General features: G+C 60.2%; 1 protein-coding gene across 3 annotated transcripts; it reads right to left on the bottom strand.

Annotated features, from left to right (window-relative positions):
• Window positions 1-192: 192 nt before the first annotated feature.
• CTNND1 (catenin delta 1) lies at window positions 193-27,328 on the bottom strand. 3 transcript variants are annotated; one of them, XM_036384521.2, is made up of 20 exons: window positions 27,115-27,328; window positions 13,674-13,792; window positions 12,615-12,928; window positions 11,525-11,596; window positions 11,109-11,267; window positions 10,381-10,913; window positions 7,003-7,466; window positions 6,726-6,909; window positions 6,351-6,468; window positions 5,889-6,042; window positions 5,495-5,512; window positions 5,180-5,248; window positions 4,401-4,528; window positions 4,135-4,285; window positions 3,704-3,896; window positions 3,499-3,613; window positions 2,881-2,968; window positions 2,496-2,543; window positions 2,281-2,378; window positions 193-1,859 (listed from the first exon to the last, which is right to left on the bottom strand). In XM_036384521.2, exons 3-20 carry the CDS (start codon window positions 12,807-12,809, stop codon window positions 1,848-1,850), a joined length of 2,799 nt encoding a protein of 932 aa, XP_036240414.1. In that variant the 5' UTR covers window positions 12,810-12,928; window positions 13,674-13,792; window positions 27,115-27,328; the 3' UTR covers window positions 193-1,847. The 3 variants fall into 3 exon arrangements, with proteins under 3 accessions (XP_036240414.1, XP_036240415.1, XP_036240416.1); XM_036384522.2 differs by having other exon boundaries at window positions 193-1,856; XM_036384523.2 differs by lacking the exon at window positions 5,495-5,512.
• Window positions 27,329-27,557: the final 229 nt, after the last annotated feature.

The following is a 27,557-nucleotide window of genomic DNA, read 5'->3' as shown; positions in this document are numbered from 1 at the left end:
TCCTTGGACCTGAAGCAATAAAATACCTGGTACTGCCTTCTCTCTGCTTACTGGTGGGCTTTGGGGACAAGGGTGCAAGGCAAGGTGGGAGGGCTGGGAAATACCACATGGTTTGTCACAAATTTTTCCACCACTCCTGGAAAAAGGAGCTGGGTTCAGCAGCAAAGAAAGACCAAAGGGGGCAGGCACACATCACACTTTAAAAACTTTATTTATATAAAAAAATCATTTTGTTTTAAAAGCGTTACAAGAGTGTGCACAGGAATCAGACAAGGAACGGCTTGGCGCTTCCCCCTCCCCACCTCCTTGGCCCCCCTCCCCACCAGGGCCAAGGAGGAGAGAAGGGGGATGCTGTTTTTTTTGGTTCATTTAGAATTAAAAATTAAAAAAAGAATTAGTGTTTTACATATTTAAAGGAAAAGAGAAGAGTTAGATCCCAGAACAAAACCCAACTGAGCTGAGGTGGGGCTGGAAGCAGGGCAGGCCCAGCCAGAGCTGGGGGGGAAGTGTGGCAGGAGCAAGGCACCAGCTCTGCCCCTGCCACCTCCCCATGCCCCGAGAGCCCACCCTGGGGGAAGCCCAGGGCTGGGAGAGTTCCTGCTCCAGTTTGCAGCCTCCTACAGAGGCTTCCAGTTGCACAGGGAGCCCCACACCCCCCAAAAGATCACAGCACATGGATGTGCCCCAGCACCACAGCCAGAGGAGGAGGAGGAGGAGCACATCCCAAACTCCCGTGGCAGCCCAGGCCAGGATGCAGATGAGCACCCCACACCCTCTCAGTGAGGGGCAGGGGGGTTGGGCTCCCCCCACAAGAGGCTCCCAGCCCCACTGCAGACAGGTAAGGCTCCCAGCAGGGAAGGGAAGAGCTCAGCCCTGCCGGAAGGCCAGGAAACTCCCCTTTCCCAGGGAAGCAGCTGGACAGTACGATTCAAAGAGCTATTTCACAGTGGCAAAAGAAAGGCACGTGTCAAGATAAAGTCAGCGGGGCAGCGCCGCGGGATCCCAGCTCCAGGGGCCCGGCACAGTGCGCCCCGAGCCGCCTGCTCTCCCCAAAACCCTGCCGCATCTCCTCCCTCCGTGGGGACCCTGGCCCATGCCCCAGCACTGACCTCCTTCCTCACAGAAGGATCCTCTTCACACAGGCACTGGGTGGGAGCCAGGGCCCCATCCAGCCCCCTCTGCAGGATCCAGAGCTGGATCTCCCTCCCCATGCCCCCCCAAAGCCTCATCTAGAGCAAAGCAAGAGACGTTATTGCTGGTTTTCCTTCCCCTGGCCCCTGTGCCTCCAGCCCCTGGACCCTGGTCCTGCAGCCCTCAGGGAGGAGGGATGCTCCTGCTGTCCCCATGGCGCTGGTTGAAGAGTGATCCCACACGAAAAAATATATCCTATAGGCAACAAAACCAAACCAAAAACAAGGCGGCGGCAAGTGAGGTCCCAGTCCCTGTCCCTGTCAGACACCTCGGAGCAGGGGGAAGGCGTGGGAGAGAAGGCAGCTCCTGGTCAAGGCAGAGATCCGAGTCCTTGTGCAGCATCCACGCCGGCTGATCCGGCAGAGGCAGGCAGGAAGGTTTTACTCTCAGGAGGAAGGAGGTGGTGGAGGACGGGAGGAGGAGTTCTCAGTGGTGGTGTCCCAGAACAGGGAGGTGCAGCGGCCCGGAGGAGACCGAGTGGCCCGGGCTGCCCTGGGGACCCGGCCCAGGCGTTTGGCTGGATGGTTGGCACAGAGAGTCCAGCAAAATTCCAACAATAAGACAAGGTAAAAGTCGGTCCATTCCACCATGAAGAGTTATGTATTTATATATATAATATATTATCAACCCAAATGGAACAGAGGCAGGGAGGCCAGCTAGATCTTCTGCTGCGGAGAGAGAGAGAGAGAGGGAGGGACAAGTGTTAAGGCTGGAGAGGGAGTGAGGGCGGAGGCAGGATCACAGCACCAGTGATTGCAGCAGCAGTGATTGGAGCAGGATTTGGCTGGCCAAGCACCCCTAAGAGCACAGCAGGATCTGTCATCACTGTCAGATTGGGCAGGACACCGTGGGACATACCGACATGGGGGAGGGCACAGCAGCATCTTGCTCCTCCTCCTCCTCCTCTACCTCAGGCTGCGACTCCTGCCCCTCCTCCTGCTGCAGACACATGCAGTTAGTAGGGGCCATGGCATGGGGGGTGTTAGTTGTGGGAGCCCAGCTCTCCTCTCCTCTGGCAGACAGGACAGTGACGTGGCATTTCCTGCACCCATCCATCCCACTGTTCCCAAGTTAAAGAGAGCTGCTCACCATCAACGGCGCCGCCTTCACCGGATCCATCTCGCCGAGGTCACCGGATCGGTCCAGCGTCCTGCTGTGGTCCCTCTCGTTGAGTGTGGAATAGTTGTCTGGAGTAGGAGAGGGGACAGTCAGTCGTGTCACCTCCATGGGGGGCTGCACCACCCCTGCAGGAGATGTGACACTGCCCTGCTCCCCCCCATACCGAGAGGGAGTCCCTCTCCTACCTGGTCCCATGTTGCTCATCTGGATCTCCTCCCGGGAGGATTTCTTGTCTACAAGCACAGGAGAGCACATCAGGAAAAGTTCCTGCAGTCAGGAGCTGCAGAAGAACTCCTCCCTGCCCCAGCTGGGGGAGCCCAGGCCCAGCTGCAGCTGTAGCTCTGTGACCCAAGGACAACACAGGACCTACAGTGCCAGCCCCAAGAAGCCATCTAAGGCCCAAACTGATGGCCAGAAAAGCCACCCAAGGCCCATACTAATGGCCCTGTGTGAGCAGCTGAGCTGCCAGGGAAGCCAAAGCTGAAGAGCAAGGGAGAGGACAAACACCAGCTGCCCCCCCACAAGGCAGAGGGATGATGGCAGGCACCGGTGCTGAAGGCAAGCACATACCTGTTTTTTGGTTCCTGTCGATGAGAGGCAAGGTGCTGTCATCAAAGGAGTTGCCTCCCTGGGTCCGAGAGGCATTGTTCAGGTTCACCTACAGCAACAGACAGTGACCACTCAGATCCTGGGCCCAGAGGTTCCTTCCTAATCAGCACATTCCAGCCCTCCAGCACCAGCACAAACCCAGGAATCCTCCCACAGCCCTTGAGTGGGAGCCCAAAGTAAGCAGAAGGTGCCAAAGCCCCCACTGCATCCCCATCAGAGTGGGGGGCCTGCCTGGACTGAGGCAGTGCCTGGCCCTCCAGCAGCAAGGCCAATCCCTGTTTTTGGGAAGGAAACTGAGCCTGGGGAGAGTCCTGTTCTTCAACACTGCCACAGCAGCACTTAGAGTGACAAAAATCCTCCCTCATGTGAGACACGGGACATGACACTTTACAGAGTGTTCCTAGCAGAGACTTCCTGCTGGCCATTGGCTGAAAAACAGCACAGGGACACCTCCCTGGGTGCCCAGTGCCACCAGCAAGGTGAAGAGCCACAGGCCAGTACTGCTAAGATCCAGGAACACCCTTTGCCCTACTGCAGGATCCCACCTACCACCCGGGCCACCACAGGGCATCCCCACACCTGGAAATCTGACTTCTTCCAGCCTTCCTTCTCAAGGGGCTTCCGCAGCTCCTTATAGCCCCAGACTGTCTGCAAGACAAGGGCAGCTGCCCGGACTTCTCTCTCTGAGCGGTTCCTAGAAAGAGGTGAAGGAAGAGATGTTTGGAAACCTGGAGAAAGTGAAGCCCCTCTCCACCCCTGGCATCATCCTTTGAGCAGAGCCTACCCAGATTTGTTGATCAGCACAAGCTTTTCGATCCCCTGTGTTTCCCGGAGCTTTTTGGCCGCCTCGAGGTTGTCCACGATCACTTCATTGATGGTGTTGAGGATTGACACCACTGTGTCCTCAGAGAGGTTTTTGGCAGGGGTCTGCTGGCCTCCAGGCAAGTTCTTCACTAGGTTGGGGATGGCATGTTTGCCTGGGAAGGATAAACAGCTGTGTGTGAGCAAGCAGGGAACAGGTCTGAAGGGAAAACCACTGACAGGTGACCTGTTTTGCTGTTCCCTCTCTGCAGAGCTCAGCACTCTCTGCTCTGGGTGAGGGCAGCAGACAGAGGCTGGGCTGATGCTGTGCCCACACACTTCCCCAGGAGCCAAGAGGAGAAGGAGGAAGCTCCTGCCCAGCCTGCATGGATATAGGGAGCATGCCATCCTCACCAATGAGCTCCTTGTTGCGCAGGTCCACGGCCAGGTTGCGCAGTGCCCCGGACGCCGCTTTCACCACGCGCTCGCTGTCGTGGCTCAGGAGGTCGGCGATGGAGGAGAGCCCCTTCTCCTGGCGCAGGGCTGAGCGGATGTACCGGCCATACTGCGGGGAGGCACAGGGCCACCGTGTCACCCGGGGCTGGGGACACCGCTGCCAGCCAGCCCCACGGGTGGTGTTCCCAGCTCCCCTTCCCTGTCCCAGCTCCGCGGGCACTCACCGTCCAGCTGCCAGCGCACAGGTTCTGGATGGCTCCTGCTGAAGCCTCCAGGATGGCTGGAGTCTTGCTTTCCTTCAGGAGGGAGATGTATATCCGCACCACTTCTGGCTGGAAGAGGAGCTCATAGCCTGCCAGGAGGACAAGGGTAGGAAGGCTTTATCCAAGGGTTCTACTAGTGTCTGCCTAATCCAAAGGGGCACTGCTGGGCAGAAGAAGCTGGAAGCTTCTACCCAGGCTCCCAGGGGGTGGGATCCTTGGCACAGAGAGGGCCAGGCTGCCCCAGGGTTTTAGAAACCTCAGCCACTGATTGGTATGGGGCTGTGATTCACACTTGTCCCCAGAGGCTTCTGGGAATGACCCTTCCTCATCCTCATGGCTGAGGAACAATTTAAGACTGAGATTTTAGCTTTAACTCATGCGTGTTCTTCATGCCCAGGAGTGAAGAGCAGACAAGAGGGAAACTGTGCTGGCAAGTCTGAGACCACCACAGAGGGCTGTGTCACTGTGCTGTCGCTCAGCCCCTGGGGCAGTATTTCCCTTCGAAACCTGTCCTGAGGCAGTGCAGACCTCATCCATGCACAAGATGCTCACAAGTACTGGCAGAGCTCATGTTTTAATGCCCAGGAATGCCTTGGGCATTCCTGCTCCAAACCCAACTCCTGCCCATTGGAGAGGCTCACTTCAATGGAAACAGCTCCTCTCACTTGCTTGTCTCCCAGGCTGCTGTAGCAAAAGCTGCCCTGACACCCAGGTCCTGCAAAATCACTCAAGGAGCATACCTTTGGCTGGAGTTGTTCTTTTGGGAAAATCCACTGTGTCGGCACCAGGGTCTTCTGGGAGCTTTTTACCTTTGAAGGGCAAGTGGAGAGGTGTGAGACTCCTCCCCACCCGCCTCGGCCCAACAGCTCTTTGCCACTTGCAGGAACAAGCCCAGAGGCGAGCTGAAGCCAAGCGACCAGCGTGTGGCAAGAGGGGACATTGGGGACATTAGCCACACCGCAGGCACAATGTGCCCAGCTGGGGAGGGGGGCAAAGAGAGCTGGAGAAAGCACCCAATTAAACCATGGAAAAAGTAAAACCAAGAGTGCACTCACCTCTGGAGAACCACTCGTCTATTGGTGAGGCGGAGAGAAGGACAGGAGAGAGGGGAGGCAGGAGGAGAGAAGTGCCGACAGCATCATGGGGCAGATCATTTGGCAAGAAAGCAAAGGGAAGGGGAAGGGGCAACACAGGAGAAAAGGGAAGGTGTGGAATTAGTGGACATGTACCCGTCACCATCCCGCCACCAGAGCTTGTGTCAAACGCTTTGGGCAAGCCAAGCAACAGCTCCCAGAGCCAGGGAAGCAGGGATCACTGCGCCTCCAGAGAAAGCTGCCCTTCAGGCTTCACACGAGGATGCCCGAGTAGGAGCACAAAGACCCCAGACCACCCTCAACTCCTGTCTCTGTTCCCCTCCCTCCTTCCCTTCCCTGCTGCTGGCACACGAACCTTTGCCCTTCTTGGCCCCGAAGCAGCTGGCATTGTGGGGCCCAGCGTTGTTGGCAGGGACAAGGGGCGTCTCCTGGTAGCGCTCGGCGTGGGGGATCTCACGGTGGACTTGGTAGGACAGGTTCCTCAGCAGGCACACACAGTTCTCCACCAGCTGGGGAGAAAACCAGAGTGTCTGACCCAGAGACAGGGAGCAGTACTCCAGGTCTGTGAGCTAGGGCCTGGCCCAGCCTTCAGCTTAAAGATCAAGGAAAACTCAAGCCAAGATTTTATCCAGGCTGATCAGGAAGCCCTGAGTCAGGTGACAGTGGTGTGGGGATGAGTGACACAATCAGGCCCCTGTTGGAGGGCCAACATTCCAACCCAAACTGCAGGCTGAGTGCCAGACACCTCCTGGTCCGAGAGTGCCAGGTGCACCCCACGCAGGCTCTCCCTTTCCCAACACCAATCCTGCTGTGGTACCTTGCTGTCAGAGTCCTTCTGGCCGATCTCAGACTGCACGATGTAGATCAGGGCATCCACCAACCCGTCACATTCCCGCAGCTTCCGACGGGCCTCGCTCCGCTCTGAGCTCACATTCCTGGCAGGCAGAAGAGAACCCTCATGGGAGAGACAGCTGAGGGGAGGCGAGGGGCAGCCCACACCCCACACAGCTCGAGAGAGAAAACAGCTCCTGTAGCTCCCCTCACCGTGGGTACACGCCTCCAAACTCAAGGCCTGCACCACCAGCAGCTGTCTTATGAGAGCAGCTGCTCCACAGTCCTCTGCAAGTGCCAGGAACAGCCCAGAAGGAGTGTTGCAGCCCAAACCCAGGCCAGTGCTCTGTCAGATCCATACCTAAGGCAGCCAGCGGTGTTGGTGAGCACTGACTCCCACTCTATATGGCGGGGTTTGGAATCCTCGTTGGGCTCCCGCTCCCAGCCGGAGCGGGGAATGACCACCTCATCAGTCAGGGCATGCAGTGCGTGATCCACGATGGCCATCTTGATGGAGTCGTGCGAGGACAGGTTCCATAGCGTCCCTGCAAGGCCACAAGTGGAAGGTGAGCGCCTGGCCCCTGACCACAGACCCCACCCCAGGTGCCAGCCTGTCCTGCCCTCCCTGCAGCCACTACCTGTGATGACCTCAGTGAGGTCCATGTCGTGGGCCTTGCGCAGCAGGCGCACCAGCGCGGGCACCCCGTCGCAGTTCTTGATGGCAATCTTGTTATCCTGGTCCTTGCCGAAGGAGATGTTCTTGAGAGCTCCACAAGCACCATAGTGCACCTCCTTCTTGGGGTGATCCAGCAGCCCCACGAGCACGGGGATGCCCTTCAGCCGCCGCACCTCCGTCTTCACCTTGTCGTTGCGGTAGCACAAGTGCTGCAGGTAGGCGGCCGCGTTGGACTTGACGGCGTCCAGCCGGAAGCTCAGCATGGCGATGACCTCCGGCAGCTCCGGCTGGCGCCAGTTCCCCGGGGCCGGGCCCCCTTTCCGCAGGCTGTCCAGGCTGGCCAGGCTGCCCCGCTCGTGCTGCGCCAGCGGGGCCCAGTAGTACCGGTCGGGGGCCACTTCATCCACCAGCATGTCTTCATAGCTCCTAGGAGAGAGGGCAGAGGGCGTCTGAGCACAGTCCTGGACCGGGGGAGGCAGTGCCCCTTCCAGCCCACCAGAAGGGATGAAGCGGGATCTTGGTCTCTGACTCCTGTACAGGCAAGAGCCAGCCCCACAGGCAAGGTGTGCTGCTGTCCTGGGGACAGGCTGAGTTGGGCACCAAGAGCCACACAGGCTCCAGGGATCAACCTCGTGGCTCCCAGGACAGGCTCAGGGAAGAGCCATGGTCCCAGACCCTGCCCTGGCCAGGAATAGCTCACACACGGACTGGCAGCACTGGAAATGAGCCCAAACAAGCACATAAAAGTTCAAGTGTGACTACTCGCCCGCATGCCAAAGAAACATTTCCCACCCCCAGAACATACACCTCTCAAATCCCAGATTCTCCCATTTTTGCAGTCACTGGGACTATAATCCTTCCCCAGGCAGAGGAATCCAGTAGATTTCCAGCAGAAAGGGATGGGAAGGGACAGCTCAGTCATCCCTGCTGTGAGGGCACAGAGCACATTCAAGCAAGACCCAAGGAGAGGCTTGTACCTCCACTCCAGCTCACACCTGCCCCAGGGGCTGCTCATGCACCTCCAGAGCTCCTGGATCAGGCACAGGCAGCTCCTGCCCCTGAGTATCCCTACAAGGATGGTGGCAAGGTCCTGCTGCTGCCATCACTTCCCTTCCTACAGCCTCTGGTACAGGAATTGCCCAAGCCACCAGCTTTATAGTCACTTCCACAGTCGGACAATCCTGGGCACAGTGGCACAGCCATGGTGTGGCAGCAGGCCGCCAGGCTGGCTTCCAGCAGGTCCCAGTGGGGACATGACCCATGCCTGGCTGCTCAGAGGTGCCGAGGAGCAGCAGCACGAGGCTGGAGCGAGACACAGCCACGAACACCTTCCAACACAACTGGCAGCTGATCCCACTCCTGTGCCAAGACTCGCGCTCCCCAAAAGGGAGCTCCCGGCCCACTGTGGTGCTGGATCCCACGCTGCAATTGTGCAGGATCTCCTCCAGGCAAGATGGGGCAGGCAGGGAATGGGAAGGACCCTCTTCCCTGCAGAGAGGGAGCTCTGACAGAACCCCAGAGCAGGGGCTGGAGCTCTCTGCAGCCGGTGGCAGCCAGCACGCACAGCGTCCCGCGGCTTGAGGCGCTCCTCGGGCTCCGCGTGCCTGGCGAGCTGCCTCCCCAAAGGAAGTCGTTAACAGCCAGGCTCCTGCTCAAGACAAACATCTCTGAGGCAGGGGGGACGCTGCTCTCCCTGTTCCCATTCCTGTGAGCTGGGCAGCCAGTGTGGACAGTAACTGAGAAGGTGGGGGACAAGCCAAATTCAACAGCACATGGATTCCACAGATTGCTATGATCTTTATCACTCTGCCCGGGGAGAGGGAGAGCTGGCTCAGGGGCCCATCAACCCATCTTTCATACCCTGAGCCATTCCTGCAACCCCAACAGAGCTGACCTTCTCCCTCTACGTGACCCACATACCCCAGTCTCCCACCTGGCTGCAGTTCCTGCACTTGCCTCCTGTAACCCCCTTCCTGCAGGACATGGAGGAGCAGGAGCACAGACACCTTCCTGCGCAGCAGAAGGGACCCATGGTCTCAAAGGCCACCCAGGACACAGCCCAGGGAAAGTACACAAGCCAGAGTCTCTGTATGGACAAGCAGCCAGGGGTTACTTGTGTAACACCTTCTGCCCAACATGCTCCCTGATGGCCATGTCCTCAAAACTGCCAACACTGGCTTGTCCTGGGCTGCCCAAGGAGGAAGAAGCCTGGAGCAGCCCTGCCTGCCCTCCTCCAGCCGGCACAAGTTGCACAAAGCAAGGAGGCCGAGCAAATCCATCCGGGTGAGCAACTGCCCTGACTGGTTCACCATAGCCCAGAAGCACTTGTGCTGGCACCAGCCACCAGGACAGACAAAGCTGCTCCTTCAGTCCCTCTGGCAGCCAAGAGCTACCACAGATTTATAGCATGCACCTGGATCTGGGAGATCTCCACAGGGGCTGGGGCAAGAGCCTCCTTTCCCCCAGGTCCCTCCTGTTGCCTCTGTTTTATGTCCCAGGATCTTAGGCAGCCTGTGCTAAGACTTACCTGCCTGCCTGGGCCCACTCTGGGGCACTCAGGAGGTGCTGGCATAGTCCTTTCTCCATCTCCAGGACTCTGTCTCAGCCCCTTGCTCCATGCTACCTCACCACCCCTAGAACCTGCCCAAAGCCCTGCTGACAGCCCAGCCAGAAGCAAAGCAGGAAGCAGCGCTTGTGCAGGGACAGCTGGCACAAGAGACCAATGGGCAGGAGTCATAGCCTCAGGAAGGTCACATCCTGAATGCTTGGCAGGGCAAGAAGGACCACCAGGACCCTGCTCTGGCCTCCGAGGGCAGCATAGCCCAGCAAGCTGGAGGAGCAGCCATCACCACAGACACACAAGGGGGAGAAGCTGCTGCTGCCAAACAGGTTGAGCAGCTTCTCCCACCCTGCCCTGCAGCAGGGTCGGGCTGTGCAGGAACTGAGCCCTGCTCACCCCAGCCTGGGCTAAGCTCCCCTTCCCGGGGCTGCTCTTGGCTCAAGGAGAGCACAATCATGGGACTGCAGCTGCTCCCGACACACAACCCACACAGGCACCGCTCCCAGAGGAATGTGCCACACTGGGGCACACACAGCCCTGGTGGCACAGAGGGAAGGGCCTGGAGCTACATCCAGCTGCCCACTGGAACTCCTGGCTGCAGGACGACCAGCTCAATTAGCACCCAGGTCTAACCACCAATTAAGCAGACAATTAGAAGCGGATGCAAGTTTTCTCCTGTGCGAGCCGCGTCTGACTCAGCTCACAGTGTTGTGTCCATGGTCCTCCTTCCTCCAAGGATGGTAAAGTTCAAGGGACACCCCAGAGACTCCCGCCACGTACCTGAGCCTCCGCCGAGCATCAGACGGGGTGCCCGCCCTCCTGGCCGTGCCATAGTCAGACATGAGCCCGTAGTCCACATCTTCGAAGCCCACGCTGCGCTGGTCATCCTCCAGGCCGTAGGGCTCAGGGTGGAAATGGTTGAGGTCCATGTTGCTGCCCCCAACACGCACCTGGGGCTGGGGGCCGTAGATGTCCTGGCGGCTGGGGGCCCGGTAGGCGTCTATGGAGGGGCGGTAGCGCTCGTCGATGCGGGTGACGCGGGACAGGCTGCCATAGCTGTGGTCGCTGCCCGGGTACCCGTCCTCGTAGGGGCGGCCGTAGCCGTCGGGGTAGTGGTAGTTGCGAGGGAGGGTGGCCGTGCCCGCCTGGCCCAGATAGCTGCCGGGGCCCCCGTTGCCATTCTTGCGGAAGTTCCTGTCCATGGTCTGGACGTAGTTGCTGGTGACGGGGGACGTCTCCAAAGGCAGCCCGTCGGGCCCCACCGGCACCTGCTGCACCGTCCGGGTGGTCACAGTCTTCACCACTTTCTTCACCTGGAAGGGGTGACACACGTGCAGGACATGCTCACATCAGGAAGCCTATCATGTCCCTGTGTTCCCAGATTCCCCTTCCAGCCCAGCATTTTACTTCAGGTACATTTCCCACCCTGTTTCAGCTCATGGCAGAGCACCCAGCCACCAGGGTCCCTCACCATGCCCTGTCCCTCCATGGTGTCCCCAGGCCCGTACCGTGGTCTCTGTACGCCGTGTTGTCCCATCATCTGATGTCTCCACAGACACGACTGACATAGCCCCTTCCGGGTCCTCCTCCATGGTGTACGTCTCCTCCACGATCTGGCCCGGGTCCTGCATCCTGGGGATTGTGCTGTACAAGAGGTGGCTGTGGTCCTGAGGGGAAAAAGTGATAGGCAGTCAGGCCCTGTCACCAATCTGGGCCTTCCCGGTGCCAGCTGGATGGGAGATCTTTCTTCACAGGGAGCCCTGATGCCTTTCGGAAAAAGGTACCTTTAAGCCAGGGGGGCCGCACGAGGAGCCCAAATCACCCTGTCCCAGTTGGAATAGGGACACTGGGGCACTGTCCGGCACCCCAGCACCTTCCCACAGTAAGCAGGCTGCCCACAGCCAGAGGGCTGAGCTCCCCCTACCTGTGGCCCGTTGAGCTTCAGATCTGAATATTTCTGCCTTTCCAGGTCAGCATCGCCCAGGAAACGTCCGTTCTGAAACACAGCAGGGCAGCAGCCCATTACTACACTGATCTCCTACACCCATCCTCACTTCCTGCAGGGCCTGAGCAGCCCATCTCATGCATCTGACAGAGACACCCACCATGCACCCCACGGGACCCCCAGCAGAGGAGCACCCTCCTCAGGGGTCTGTGCCACATGCAGCAAATCTCCTCTAGGTCAGCCTGGGCAAGAGTAGTCAGAAGAGACACCCCGACAAACCAGCTCTCCTGCACACTCCTGATGGAATGGCCACAATCCTTCCCTGCTCCCTGGCAGGGCCCTGGACACCTTCCACATCTCCTGACACAGGAGTCACCAGTGACCGCAGAGGCCTCCATGGGCCTGAGAGAACCACGTGGTGAGCAATCACAGGGTGCTGCTGTTTGACACTTGAACTCTTCCTCTGTCCACCCTGCCCTGCCCCACAGATCCCTCCTGGCACCACCACCTTCCACAGCCAGAAAGGCACCTGGCTCCTGCACACCACCATGCACCAGCCCTCCAAACACCCCTCTCCAAGACTGAGCCTGAAAAAGTGAGGAGACGCCTCAAGCCAAGGTAGATGAAACCACATTTCCAGCCCTGTAGAGAAGATCTCTCCCAGCCCTGGTTTGGCCATGTGGAGACAGAGAGAGTCCAGGGATTTGTCCTTTGTCACACACAGAGGGAGACGCACACCTCAGCCTCAGCATTTCAGCTGCCCTCCAAGCAGCCGAGAGGGATGGGGAGCAGAGATGCCCTCGAACTGAGCACAGCCAACCTCTGACCTTCCCAAAACCAGAGCAGAGCCGACCTGGCAGCAAGACCCTCCAGACTGGCACCTCCTCTCCTGAAGCCTCTGTCTGCCAAGGGTGGTCTGCACACCCCCAGACCGACTCCGGTACACCAGTGCCACAAGAACAGCCACGCCCTCCTCCACCTCCCGTATCCAAGGAGGGCTCCATGAGGGGAGGCAGCTCCGGGGGCTCCAGGAGCCTGTGCACGCCCCTGTGCCAAGGGGGTGTTTTACCTGGTGCCGCCGGGTGAGCGTGCCGTTGGCCAAGCCCGGGCCGGCGTCCTGTGGGGAGACCCGGACTCGCTCCAGCTGGGCTGAGACATGGCGCCGTTCCTCCTCCAGGGCCCGGGTCAGCTTCTCGAACTGTGCCTCCTGCTCCTTGACAGAGGCAAGGATGCTGGCGGTCGACTCCACTTCCGAGTCGTCCATGGGTGACGGGTGCCCAGGGTGGGCAGGGCGGGGGGCACGGGGAGGCACAAGCAGAGGCGGCTTGGTGTCAAGGTGAGGGTGGGAAAAATGAGCCAGAAGGGCAGGAGCCCCTCTCTTCACTGCACATGATTTTGGGGGAGGAAAGGAGGAGAGAAGAGCGGTCAGAAGAGACTGATTTCATTAAGACAGATTTTCAGAACAGGAAAAAAAAAAAAAATCTTATGGCATTAACACCCGCTCCCACCCATCACCAGAGAGCTGGCAAGAGGGTCCTGGAGCAGGACTCAGCTGCAAACTGCCCCAGCGTTAAAGCTTGAAAAAGTGGCACTGTGGGAATGGAAGGTCCCCCCAGCACAGCAAACAGTTGAGGCTGAGCCAAGTTCAGAAGAGCTGCTGTGGGCTGAGGGAACACTTCATGGGCAAGGAAAAGCTGCGGGCAGACAGTGCAGGAGGGGAGGGCATGTCCCCGGGGTGGGGCAGGGGACACTCCTGAAGAATGAGAAGTGACCCACATCCTACTGCTTCCTCCAGGGAAGGGTGGAGGGAGAGGGCCATGCTACTTATCTGCTCCCTCCTCCCTAGTATGGTAAGAGATCGGGAGACAGCCCTGGCTCCACAGCTCCTTCCTAGCCAGGAAAGAGGATGGAATGAATCCTTTAGGGGGATCACATGAGCCCCTCTGACTGCTGCCAAAACTCACCACCCTCCAGGTATCCACCAGGCTCTCCCTCCAAGAATCCTCAGCCCACAGACCTGGGGATGGGCTTTGGCCTGGACCCCTCCAATACCCCCGCCCAAAGGAGAACAGCAAGTGAGGCATAATCAACATTTTGGTACAGAAAAGCAATATTCTTCCATACAGACCTGTCAGAGGAGGAAGCTCAGGTTTGATTGGCAAAGGCACTGGACAACCAGGTCTAGACGCAGAGAGTCATGGGAGAAACAGCCCAGCCACCACAGTGAGGAAGCAGGAGGGAAGAGAGCTGCAGGGACAGCGGGAGCAGGTCAAAATCACACACAAGAAGCCCTAAACAGGAGGTAGGGCAGGCACGGAACTGGGAAACGGGCGCCTCTCTCCCACCCCCTCCCCTCTGAGGGATGGGTCTGGTCAGGCTGGTGGGGTGGCAAATGCGGCGCTGCTCCCACAACAGCCCCCCAAGCTCCACGGAGACTCCAGCAGCCCTCACTGTTCCCACCGATGGAAAAACGGCAGAGGCGGAGAGGAGTGGCCAGGGCTCAGCCTCCACCCCTCCCGCACAGCCCGGCCGAGTCCCTGCAAGCCCGAGAGGTTTTCCCAAAGCTGTGCAGTCATGGCAGGCATGTGGGGACTCGCTCGAGCCGGGCAGGCAGCACAGAGGCTGCTTTCCCACGGTCTCCAACAGCGGCTCTGCCCACTCCCCTCCCCGGTGCCACCGCCCCAGAGGGCCGATAAGGACAACCCGGCGCTGAGAGCTCGCACAGGCAGCATCCCTGTTCCTGCCACCTCCTGCAGCCCCTCCAGATCCATCCCGCAGCACATGCTGGTGCACAGCAGCTCAGTAAAGTCTTCTGATCTGTCAAAGCCCTCCCCACTGCTCCTGTGGCTCTGCTCCCCAAAGCCTCCCTCGTGTGTCAGCCACGGTGGCACTGCCACAACGGAGCCCAGCCATGCAGGGTGGATGTTTTCCAAGTGCTTTGGAGGGCGTCCACAGCACGTTCCACCATCTGGTCACTGCCACTCTGTCATCTTCCTTCATCAATAAAAAAATCCAGTTGCTCTACTTGTGCCCACGTGGTGCCCAGCAGGAGAAGGAGCCGTGGCACACCCACCCCAGGGAGAACACAGCCCACCACCCTCCGGAGCCTAAGAAGCTTTTGGAGGCTCCCAAACATTACTCCTGGCTCATGCATGCAGCTTTCCACCCCTCCCACCTTGCAACAGGTACTCCCTGAGGTTTTTCCATCAGATCAGCTCCCCGAGCCTTGTATGGAAATGCAGGGATGGCTCTGACCCTTCCTTGCTGCTCCCCTGCCCTGTGGATTTGCAGGATTCTCCAAAGGAGAGGGTTGGTGCCTCCCAGAACAATGCTGATACATCCCAGCTCTCATCCATGAGTAACATTCCCTATCTCTGGTGGGCTACCACCCACTGTAAGCAGAGGCACAGATCCTCAGCCTTTCCAGGACCCCCTGATGGAAGGGGAGTGCATCCTTGCCACATCCCAGTGTTGTCCAGCAGGACACAGAGCAGTCCTACCACCCCAGACACCCTATGCAACTGCAGCATCCAAAATCCCAGCCAGCAGTCCCCTGGCTTAATGGGATTTGTTTCCAGAGTGGTATTTCAGCAAACCCTTTAAAAGAGGAGAACTGTGGAGAAGCAATCCTCTACAACATGGCCTTGTCAAAGCAGCTGTGCTCCCTGGCCAGCCCTCAACTGTCCCAATGCAGAAGAGGCAGATTTTTAGGGCACAGGAGGGCAGAGACTCCCTGAGTGCATGGAGAGACTTGGCTGGTCTGGTCTCTTGAAGAGGATCATGCCTGCAGCAAGTGTAGACCAGCAGGGTCTGGATCTGTGGGAAGCGTGGACAGGAGATACAGGAGCCCCCTTGTTCCCACATGGCTGCCAGGAAGGGCCCACAGAGCCCACAGGAGCACCCCAGCCCCAAATCCCCACCTCTGCACATTCCCTGGGAATGGGGCTGGGAAACATGGACACTAACAATGAAACTTGCAGGGCTGTAAGGGCCCCAGATAAGGGGCCAGAGCAGCTGTGAGGCTGTTTCCTTCCCGTCCCTTCCACAGGGAGTAAACACAACAGCAAGGGAAGGAACAGGACAGGTCGCGCACCCTCCGGCTCCACTGGATGCTCAAGGAGGGGCCACCTGAGGGCCTCCCAGCAGGATCAGGCCACGTTAAACAGGGAGACTCAGTGCCAAGGAGGGGCTGCACTGCCTACACAGCTGTCATTCCTGCCCTGAGCACCGGACACAGCTCCATGATGGCCAAGAAGCGCCAGCAGAACGGGGTCTCTCCCAGTTTTCCTCCACCACCAGGACAGACCAGCTCCCTCTACTCTCGTTCCAGCCATTGTCTTCATCGATCTGGGATTAAAGACATAATTACAGAGAGGCAGTGCCAGGTCCAGAGAGGTCAGCAAGAGCTGTCTCCTCAGACAAAGCCAGCACCATCCCGGCTGGAGTACGGCCATTCCTGGGTTTGGCACACAAACCCCAAACTTGGCCATACACCTCTCAGCAGTGAGGAACCTGCCCCACATTCAGGGATAGGACCCCTTTTGACACGTCCCGATGCTGTCCCAGGCACTCAGTGGCCATCTCTGGAATGAGACAGGGAGGGCAGGAAGGGGAGAGCCTCAGCTATGCATCCTGCTCCCTCCAGCCAGTGAGCTACTCGTGACAGTGCAAAGCCAAGTACACAGGAACCCGCAAGGGTGAAATTCCAGGGATCGCTTTGCGCCCATTCCCCTCCTCCTCCCCCCCAGCCTCTGAAGATCCAACTACAGAGCATTCTTCAGAGCCAGACCCTGACCGGCTCTGAGGATGGCTCATGACAGCCTTTTCATCATGAGAGAGGCACTTGCTGACACACCCGTTACTTAAAAACCCCAGCAAGCCAAAAATATTTCAGCTGGCTCAGTTCAGGGCAAACCAAAAAACCTAAGGACAGAGCACACCCTGAGCAGCTTTGCCCCAGGGGCAGAATCATCTCTGTCCCCCCAGCAACCAGTACGAGGGGACCCAGGGAAGAATGCAGCGACTCAGGAAGTTTCACCCCTAAATCCCCCAGGCTTTATCTCCCAACTTCCCGGCACCAACCCCACCCTGTGCTGTACCCACAGGTCCCAAAGCCAGAGCAGGTTCACTGGAGAGATGTCACAGAGCCTGGGGAGCAGAGCCCCCTTGCTGGCCAGGAAGCAGCTGCCAGCCCACCTGTGTGCATGGAACTTCCCCACCACATTTCTCCCATCTGGATAAAGGCTTGGATACAGTCAGACAGGCACCCCAAACCCTGAGCCTTCCACAGCTCTTCTGCTGCAGCCAGCTGTGCCACAGCAGGTTCTTCCAAAACCTCTCACCCCAGCTTCTCCAGCAGAAATGCCTTCCCACAGAATAAATCCTTTGCCTGGAAAAATAAATTTCCAGGGCCAAACCACAGACATACCCACCTAGAGTTCACCTGCACCCTCCTCTGCCAGAGGATGGAGTCCAGGCTTTGAAGGCTCCCGACCAGAAGTGTTTTCCTGGAGTCTGCCATGGAAAGATTAACCCCGGGGCCCAGACCAAACCAGCAGATGGGGAATTGTAGTCCACAGGCCAGTGAAAATGGACAAGATCTGGCAGATAAGACTCAGACTAGAAGCTTGACAGAGGCAGCACCGCTGCAGCACAGGGGATCCCCGGCAGAGTCCTCTACATGGATTCTTCCAACAACCTGCTCCAGCCCTGCCCCATGCCCTGAGTCCCTGGAGAGCTATCACCCAAAGGTCTTGGGATCCCTGGGGCTAAGGCTGCTGCCTCAGCACAGAACACTTTGGGCAAAGTCCAACCCAAGCACCTACAAAGTCAGAATCTCCTCTGCCACATCATCCCCACCCCAGCACCCTGCTATGGGACACACTGCCATCATCCTGCTGCCACCAGGGAGGGGGAACAGAGCTGCATCAGCTCTGTCTGCCACATCCCAGCCCTTCACACAGCTTCACTGCTTGTTTGTGACCCCCAGACACCTGTCCAGCGCATGGCAAGGTTTGTCACCATGGCCAGACACCCTTGGCAGCCCCCCACACCATAAAACATGAGGACAGCCCTTCTCCAGCTCCAGAGTCAGGATGGACACAGCCCCTCATCCAGGCTGGCTGAGCCCCTGTGGGGCTCCGGGGCCAGACCCACCTGCCAGGCTGACAAAGAGGGATGCTCTTCCTGAGGAATTTTGCAACACAGTCCCCAACTGCACTCCAGTAACTGGCCTTTCTCTCTCAGCCTGAGGGCCTGAGGAGAGCCAGCTGGCTGCCCACTCTCTGAAAGCTCTCAGCACCAGATCCCATCCAAGAGAGAGAGAGAGAGAGGAAGTAACAAATTCTCCTGGTTCCAGCTGCCTATCATGATGCACTTAGGAAAAACAGAAACTCCATCAATAATTCAAGCCTGCAATTGTCCGAGCGCTTGCAGTGCACTTGCCCTGCACAGGCTCACAGCCCTGCTAATTCACTACAGGCTTCTGGTCAGTCTCAATTACCTAAAAAGTAAATGAGCCAGCATCCTGGGCATCTTTCCCCATGCCAAGCACAGGGTCCAGGCTCACACATCAACCCTCAGACCTCAGCCTGGCTGAAGCAGCATGGGAGGGGAGACCACAGGCCCAAGCTCATCTGCTCCTATGTCCAGCTCAGAGCACCCATGGCCCTCAGGCCATGGGGGGAAGCAGGACAGTTGATGGTGAGCAGTAGATCCCATATCCCTGCACAGGTGAAGGAGAGTTTTGGCTGTTTCTCTCCCAACCCCAGAGGCAGGAAGGTGCCCACAGCCATCACCTCAGAGCAACCCACCCTTGAGGGACTCCTGCCCAGGCTGACACATCTTTGCTACCAGGCTGAGTGAGGCCCCTTGCTCCCATTCCCCAGCCTACTCCGGCCCTGCTGGAGCCTACATCAGGGGAGAGGTTTCCCCACCTCCTGCCCTGGCCCCCAGGAGGGCTCTTCCTCCTGGCAGGTCACAGAGCACAGCGGACTTCGGGCAGGCTGGCAGGTGGCCAGGAAAGGGCAGCTCTGCAGCAGTTGGACACCGCCTTGGGCGCCTGCCTGCTCCTGCTCCGGCCCAGCCACACCTTCCCCGGGGGAACCGTGCCCCAGGTGCTGGTCACGGCAGGAGCCCGGCAGGTGAACACCCAGGAGTGGCGCCGCGGGCAGGGACAGGCACGGAGCCGTTCCTCCTCCGCCCTTGACACCCAACTGGTTGGACTGGCAGCGGGATCGCCACCTGGCCTACCTCACCTGCCGCCCCCAGTGCCAGGGATGATGGCCACGTAGCCGGGATGGGTTGGGAAAGCCTCCCTTAGGAGAGGGGAGTCACCTGGAGATGCAAGCTGGGCGCAGATCGCACCTTATAAGGGAGCGGGCCAGCAGCCAGGGAGCAGGATGAGGAGGGAGCGATAAGGACAGGGTGGGGCTGGAGGGGAGGAAGCAGGAGCGTGGGTCGTTCCCTGAGCCAGGGCAGGGGGCTGAGAACGGAGATACCCATCGGGTCAGCAGGACGGGTCTGGACACAGCCGATGATGGTTGTGAAACACGGGCAATCCCCTGGGGAAGGGATGTGTCCCTGGCCGCGCTGAGGTCACCGGACTGGTGCCACCCCAGCAGGGCGCAGAGTGAGGCAGCCGAGCACGGAGCAGTGCAGGGTCGGCTGTGGAGAGCTGGGATTGTTCTGCTGGAATGCCAGCAATCCTGCGGCAGGGCAGCTGTCCCTCCCAGGCACGCCGGGGGCCACTCACCCCCCTCTGAGCACAGCCCAGGACACAGCATGCCAGGAGCTCCTTCCCTCCAAGGAGAGCCGGGAAGCTGCCGACCCTCTGCACCGACCCTCTGCACCGGCTGGATGGAGGACCGTGGCGAGAGCAAGGGAGATGAGCTTCCCTGGGCATTTGCAGGGAGGAGAGGGGTGCAGGAGGGCAGCCAAGCCGCTGGGCTCCAGGCAGAGACTCTGTCCACCCGCAGCCCCCAAGCGGGATGGCCACAGGGCCAGAGCCTTCCTGCCAGCAACATCCTGCTGCATCCCACCGCCCAGGGACACCTCAGCAGCCCTGCTGCCACGGGGCACTGCTGTGAGGGTCCTCACCCTGGGGACAGTAGCAAGCAGGGTCCCTGTCACCTCTCAGCACCAGCCCCTCGGCTCACACCCCCAGGCCCAGGAGATTCACATGTCGGGAGCCCTGCAGCAGCACAAAGGCGGCTCTCTCCTCGCTGTGGGAATTCGCAGCTGAGCGCTCGGCAGGGACAAAGGGATTTCACAGGCACATCCCCAGCCGGCGGCCGGCCTCCCTCCCCCCGGCGTCCCCGCTTCCTGTCACAGTAGCACCAGACCTCGGGGGCGCAGCAGCAAACAAACACCCAGCGCCGGATTCTGGGAATGGGGCCAGAGCATTCCCGGGGCAGGCCACACTCCGGCAAGCCAGCGGGCTCCTGCTTCACCCAGCGGCTCCCGGGCAGGGGGAGGCAGCAGCCCCCGGCTCTGCCAGCGCGGCCCGAGGCGAGCAGGTGAGCTGGGGGGACTGCAGGGCTGCCCCTGCTCCACCCAAGGAACAGCGGCCACCTCGACGGGGGACATGAGCTGTCCCCATGGCCACAATGCTCAGTGGACGCTGGCGCTGAGCTGAAGGTCAACGCGGCCCCCCAGGCTCCAGCCATGCCAATGTCCCTGCCCTTCACCCGTCCCCCCACCCTCTGCCGGGCTCAACTTTCCCATTCAGCTGCCTCTCTCCCGTAGGGAAAACAAACACACCAGAGATAAGGGCCATATTGGCAGAGGCCAGGGAGCAAAGTCCCCTCAGTGAGACACGAGGCTGCCTGGCCAAGCCGAGGGCACGGCAGATGGGGGAAACCGCTCTCTCTAGCTCCCCATCCCAGGGGCACATGAGCTACTCCAGAGCTCACAAGTGCTGCTGGCTGTGCGCAAGCAGAGAGGCCGCAGTCTGGTGGCCAGCATTCCCAGCAGGATTAGGGGCAGCCTCCCTTCGTCAGGCCACGGGGACAAGCACCTACAGCTACCTGTGCCAGCCCAGCACCCAGACACATGGATCTGGGACCCTTCCCAGGCATAGAGCACTTCCCACAGCCCTCTTCCCAAGGAAGTCACTTGAGATCATTTCCTGTCCCGCACCTGCAGCCCCAGGAACCGGTCCTGGCTTCCAGGCCCTGCTCCAACCAGTGGACAAAGGAGCAGGGCCTGGGAGGACAGGGGAATCTCACTGGCACCAGCACAGGACCTGCACTGCTGGGGGCAGTCAGCACTATGTGCCTTTCCAGCAAGTCACCAAAGAACCATGACCAGGAGTGGGGACAAGGGTAGGAGACAGAGCCCCCCAGCCTTCCCAGCAACCCCACCTGGGGTCACCCCATCCAAAGGGTACCCGGGCACCCCTGAGGCAGACAGGGCACCCTTCCCTCTTAAAAAGGAGACACCCTCCCCTGCCCACACTGAGCAAACAGGTGAAGTAGCATTTGGTGAGGGAGTGGCCAGGAGGAATTGCCGAGATTAAGACGAGCCGGCCTGAGGGAGCGGCCCAGGAGTGGGACCCCCTGCCCCCCCTCGCCCCAGCCAGCCCGGACTCCCCGAGCAGGTAGGGCGGCCACGGGCTGAGTCAGAGCACAAACCACGCGGGGCTGGGCTGAACGCCCCGGCTCGGCATGACCTCATCAGGTACCCAGCTCCTGCTGGAGATGGCTCCGAGGGCTCTGCCAAGGGCTGTAATGAATGGGTGAAGGAAAGCCACTGGAGAAGCATCAGGAAGGAGCCAGGGAGTGAATCACGGCTGGAGGTGGGACAGAGGGGGACCTTGCTGCAGCAGGGTGTCAGCAAGTCCCCCAGAGCACTCCAAGGCCCCACAAGGTGCACACACAGGCTAGCAGGAGCCAGCACTCACAGAGAACAGCAAGGGACAAACAGGACAGCAGGCCAGCAGGACTCCATCCTACCCAGCCCCCTGCCCCAACTGTTTGCACCCCCAGCTCTCGCTGAGAAGCACCTTCCCAGGCTCCTGTGCGAGCCAAAGGGAAGGAAACCTGCGCTTCCTGGTCAGACGGGAGATGACATCGTGGCTTCCCTTTCCTGCAAGTTTCTAAACACGACGTCCTGCCAAGGGCCACTCCCCACTGCCTCTGGCCTGCATGCAGACGATCTGGAACCAGGCTGGGAATGCCAGGCATGGGCACCACCACCAGCCCAGCCCCAGCCAGCTGGGCCAGCCAGGAGGCCAGCATGGCTCAACCAGGAGAACAGATGCCTGGCCTTCCAGCTTGCTGGAAGCAGTCTGCCTCCAGGGAACACATCCGAGGGTTCCTCACCCACAGTGCTATCACATTCCTGTCCAGGGCTGGGAACATTCTAAGATGAGAGAGTGGAAGATGTTTTCCAACCCCTCGAGGCTCTGGCTGTGCCCGCCATGCCCCAGAGATGGGCTGGTTACCTGCAGAGCTATGGCAGCACCAACACCACAACCCCAGCACAACACGTGGCCCCTAAGCCAGCTCTCCAGCCTCCCTCACACACCTCATCATCTCCTTGTCTGCACAACTCCCTCAGAGCTCCCTGACACTGAGGGGCTGCCAAGGCTCCTGAAGGCAGGACAGGGCACCCCGGGAAGCCAAGCATGAGTCCCCTCAGAGCTCTCATTTCTACCAGAGCTTTGCTCTGCAGGCCCATCCACCTGCCCTTCATAGGGCAGCTCCTCTTGCTGCCAAAAGGAGAATGGAGAAGGGAAGTGAGTGGTTCTCCACTGCAGCCAGCTGCTGGGGACAGACCCTGGGCAGAGATCAGGGGAGAGCAGTGGCTCTGCCACACCAGTGTGCTCTAGAGGTAAAAACAGGCAAAAAAGAGAAGAGAGAGTAAGGATGGCACAAAGCCAACCTGGAGAAGCAGGCCCCCCACATCAGAGAGGATTTCTCCCAGAAACATCCTGGGCTCTTCACCTCCTCCCCCTCAGACCCCAGTGAGCAGGAGGGGGACAACATCTCTCCCCCTGGAGCAAGCCGACCTGCCCACAGCCAAGTCAAGCATGGCAAGCAGCAGCCCTGCATGCAGCAACACGCTCGCAGGAATGTGTTACTCCACTGGGCAAGGGGCCTGCCAGCAGCATGCAAACACCCCCAGTGACCCACCCTTTCAGGTCGGAAAAACTCGTCTTTGCAGTTCCACACACTCCCTCCCACCCACAGCAGATACCCACACGCAGCCCAGCAGCACCGCCTCCCCTTCCCGCCCGGCCCGGGCCGGGACCGGGAGCACCGGGAAGCAGCTGAGAGAGCCAGGGGCTCTTCTCGGAACGGACCAGCCCCAGCACCACACGAGATGGGGCTGAGAGGAAAAGGGATTGTCTGGGGACAGCCAGACGCCTTCCTCCTTCTGCATGGGCGGGAACCAGTTCCCCACATTCATCCAGTCCAAGGCCTTCCAACTCACACATGGGGCCACCTTGCTCCCTCCCCCAGGTAACCTCTCTCCTATGCAGGAGGTGCTTTCACAGCTGCAAAAGCTGTGTGAGACGAGGGGAGAAGAGAGAGTTGCCCACTCTGGCTGCTTTCTCCCCACGCCTGGTGCCTACAGCCCAGCCCTCGGGCACCCAGCAGTGGCAGGTACAGCTCAGGTGTGCCCAGGAGGGCCAGTGAACTTTGAGCAGCATTTGCTGTGACCAGGGCCAACGCCCAGGGGAACAGGAGCAGTCAGGGCCAGGATGGAGGTACAGGAACAGCTCATGCCCTCACACATAGGAGCCCAGCACACTGCTGCCACCAACCCCAGCCCATCCAGGGGCATCTCATACAAGCCCTGGAGCTGCAGATGTTTCCAGAGCACCACCACCCTGGCCAGGCTGTAAGAGAGCTCTTCCCAGGGCTTGGCCCTCACCCCAATTTGCCTGAACCCTTCCCTGTTTGTGCTGGAAAGCTTGGCACACCTGGACAAGCACCCAACCAAGACTGGTACCACAGCAGAAATTCCCCGTCCCATCAGCACAAACATCTGGGCACAGACCTGCTAAAATCAAAACACAGGGTAAGCCTGGCTCAGGCCCTCAGGCCAGCAATGGCACAAGCATTCTTGCAGTAGGTAAGAGCTCTGCAGTGCAAAGTCACCACGGACCTGCAGCGTGAGGTTAGGGACACTGGCACAAGTTCCTGGGCACCCACCAGTCCTATGAGCACCCCCTGGCAGGGAAGCACATCTCCCTCAAGGCAGCAGGAGCCAGCATGGAGGGTTGGGCAGCAGGGACCAGTTGTTCCCATCCCAGTCCAAGGTCCATACTTGGACCCATGGCAGACGTCCCACTGCCAACCTCCGACCAGCAGCTGCTCTGGGCTGGGAAGAGCAGAGGAAAGCAAAGGTGACTGGCACCCAGGTTAAGGGTTGGCCCATCCTGGCACCACGCCTGGCAGCTTGCGCTCCTTAGTCACTGGTTTGCCCCCACACCCAGCAGAGCCAACTCATCTCACCCCTCCTTGCACAGGCCACCACAAGGAAGCAGCATTTCTGACAGGGAGAAGTTGCTTCCTCCACAGCCAAAGGGAAACAGGAGGATCACACTGCACCCACTGCCACCCCAAAGCCCCCCAACAGGCTGAAGGCACACGGGAGCACAACAGAGCACATTAATCCAGAGGTCAGGCCCCGCAGACAGCAGTCACTGGACAGGGCAGAGGGACAGGCATTCCTGTGCCAAACCAACACCAGCAGCCTTCCTGGAGGGAAGGAAGGCGGATTAGCAACAAGCACAAGACAGGCAGGAGCTGGACAGACTCATCAGCCTGCTGCTGGGGGTTTCCAGCACAAGAACTGGCTCTAAGAAACCATTTCCTCCCCCGAACAGCCTCCTCAGATGATATACAGCAAAGAAAAGGTTGTAGCCACCTCAGAGAACTCGAGGACTTTGGTCAAGAGCCCGTAAATCCAACTCCTTTCTGACAGCCTAGCGCTAAGGCACATTCCTGAACTCTGTGCCAGAGGACAACCTCCTCTGCTGGCCAAGCCCTGTGTCACACACAGAGGAGTGCCTGAATTGCCCAGGTTCGGCTTTTGTCATCACATCCCGGCAACACCTGTTGTCTTCTATTGACCCAAACCAGCTCCGGGTTCCGCTTCTCCCTGTCAGCGAGGCAGGGACAGGACACAGCCACGGTGCTGCAGAGACACGAGGGTTCAGAGCCAGGAGGGCTCTGTACTTCCCTGGAGACAGCATCACCACAGTCTTGGGAAAGGGCTCTGTCCCTGCCAGCAGTAAATGAGAGACAGTTTTGAGGGGTTGTTGCGAAGGGAAACCAAGAGCTTTACCCAGCACTTTCTCCCTAAGGCCACAGACACTGGTAAGCTATTTTGAGAAGCCAACAGCCTTCCAGGCATGATCCAAGCCACACTATTATTTTCTGGGTGTCCTAAAGCCACCTCCACTGCAGATACAATGGGCCAAGGTCTTATCTCTGTGCCAGAGGCTGGAGGAGGGAAGAAATGAGAGGCAATCCAGGGACAGATGCCGGCTCCGCGGTCTGGGCTGGACCATTCATCTGACTCCCAGCCCATCTTTAGGGAAGGGATGGCCTCAAGGGCTCCTCAACCACAACGATCAGGCCCTGACCTCTGTGTCGGAAGGGAGGAGGCTCACCCCTCTGCGGCAGCCCAGGCAAGCCCAGCATGCTCCACTGAGCGAGCACTTTCATCCTCCCACCGCTTCCAGGAAGGTTCCACACGAGATTCCAGCAATGCTGCACACGGCAAAGGACAGTCATCTGCACACTCAAGAGTCAGCCAAACCCAGCCAAGTGGAAGAGCAGATCCTTAAAAACTGCCTTTATGCTGTTGACAGAGCATGAGCAAACACCAGCACGTAAACAACCTGCCTCAAGAAAGCCCTGGGAGCAGGATGGAGCAGACAAGGTAACTCTGGAGAAGACGACTAATAATTTTCTGCCGAGGCTCTTGCCACTGACCTGGCGGACACGGCCCCGCTCCATTGGCAGGAGCTCCAGCAGAGGCTGGAGCCTGGGAGTCACCAGCCAGCCGCTGACCCCACCTTCCCACAGCCAGGAGAGAGGGCATGGAAGTTGAAACTTCAAACAGAAGCTGTAAGCGTGGCTTACAGGAACCCAGCACGCCTGCAAAGCTGAGGACAAGCTCAATTCTCCACACCAAAGACCTGGACAGTCAAGTCCAAAAGCATCTGTGCAGCACAGGGAGGGCATCAGTGAAACCACAGGTAGCTGCAGTTCAATACCATCACAAGGCTCCATGCACCCAGATGCTTCTCTCTGGCTCACCAGGAGCTGGGCAGAACCCTGGGTGCCACAACCCTGGGAGAGGAGCCTCCAGCTCCTGCTGGTCACAAGACAGCCCAGGCCCCCCAGACAACGCCCTGTGAGCCCCATCGTCACTGGCTCCCTGGAAGGGCAAGGGCACCGAGCCCTTGGAGGGAGAGGGAGGCACTCAGGAGGTCCACCCCTCTCTCCAACAATCAGAGGAAGCTTTGATGTCCAGGCTCCCTCGCCCAAAGCCCAGGGCCATAACGGAGGTGCCCCACCTCTCTTCTGCCAGCCCGCGGGTGGCTCGCAGATGCCAGCAGCCCTCATGACTGAGAGGCACCCAAACTTTCTCAGCCCAAGCTAAGTCTCCTCTCAGCAACGCTCCGAGGAGGCACAGGAATGCCCACCGTGCAGGGCAAAGCGATGCCGGGGACGGTCACAGGAGAAGGCACGACCAGCGCTGGGGGAGGCAGCCGGGCTGTCGCTAAATGACAGTGTGGCCAAGGGAGAGTCAGAACGAACCGGCGGCTGAGCAGACCCCCGAGGCCGGCTCCAGCACCGTCCTGCCTCCTCGGGAAGCGTGTTGGTGTCGCTTGTGAGCTCGGGCGGACGGGCCTGTCGGGCTGTTTTGAAGCTCAGAGCGATTCCATTAGGAGGAGCCGCAGCCCCACCCGCACACTTGACCCCCCCGGGCACACCGTCCCCTTCCCCGGCAGAACAAAGGCGCGGGCGAACGACACACCGGCCGAGGAGCCGCTGCGCACACAGGCAGAGCCGAACCGGGCGGCCGGACGCACAGACGGAGAACCGGACCCCGCTCCGGCCGAGACCCCGCGGAGGGACCCAGCCCCGATCCCCGCCCGAGGGCGGGGGGGCCCGCCGGTGCCGGCCGCGGGAAGCTGGCACACGGGCCGCCTTTGTTCCGGGCAGGGCGAGCGGCGGCGGCCCCGGGCGGGGAGCGGGGCGGCCGCCCGGCCCAGCCGCCTTTGTGTCGCTCCCCGCGGGCTCCCGGGCGCCGCCAGCGCCCCCGCCAGGGCCGGGCCCCGCCGCCCCACCGGTCCCGCGGGGCGCGGCCGCGCCTGGCACGGGTTCCCGGGCAGGACGGGACTCCCGGGGCCCGGTACCGACCGGCCCCGGCAGGAGAGCGCGGCCGAGCCCCGATCCGGCCCCGCCGGGCGAGGACCGGCCCGTCCCGCCCCGCCGCCGCCGCGGGGGCGTGCGGCGCCCGGCAGGCGCCGGCCCGCACCGGCTCTGCTACCTCCCCTCTGCCCCCTGAGCGGCGGCACGGAAGCCGCGATCGAGACTCACCGTGGCCGGGCTCCTCGGCGGACGAGCGAGGGGGGGCGGTCCCGCCCCGCGGCGGCGGCACGGCCGCCCGGCCCGCTCCGCGGGTCCCGCCGCGGCGGCGAGGCGAGAGGCGAGGCGGGCACCCGGTGCGGCGGCGGCGCGGGTCAGGCCGGGTCCCGCCGGACGGCGCGGGGCGGTGTGTGGGGAGCGCGGGGTCGGTCGAGTCCCGCCGTGCGCCCGCGCCGCTCCCGCACCTAAAATGGAAGTTGGTCCGGCGGGCGGGGCGGGGCGGGAGCGGGGCCGCCCCCGGCGTCAGCAGCGCGACAAGGACGGGCGGGGCCGGGGCGGGTGTCCCGGTGGGGTCTGTCCCGAGGACGGTGTGTTCTCCGCGTGCTCCAGCCCAATGGAATGTGCCCCAGCGGTGCATGTGCTTCAAACTGGGGTCTACCCTCAGATGGGCTCCA

The sequence above is a fragment of the Molothrus ater genome, chromosome 6 (genome assembly GCF_012460135.2).
Source record: "Molothrus ater isolate BHLD 08-10-18 breed brown headed cowbird chromosome 6, BPBGC_Mater_1.1, whole genome shotgun sequence".
Classification (NCBI taxonomy): Eukaryota; Metazoa; Chordata; class Aves; order Passeriformes; family Icteridae; genus Molothrus; species Molothrus ater.
This window is presented reverse-complemented; position numbering and strand designations above follow the sequence as displayed.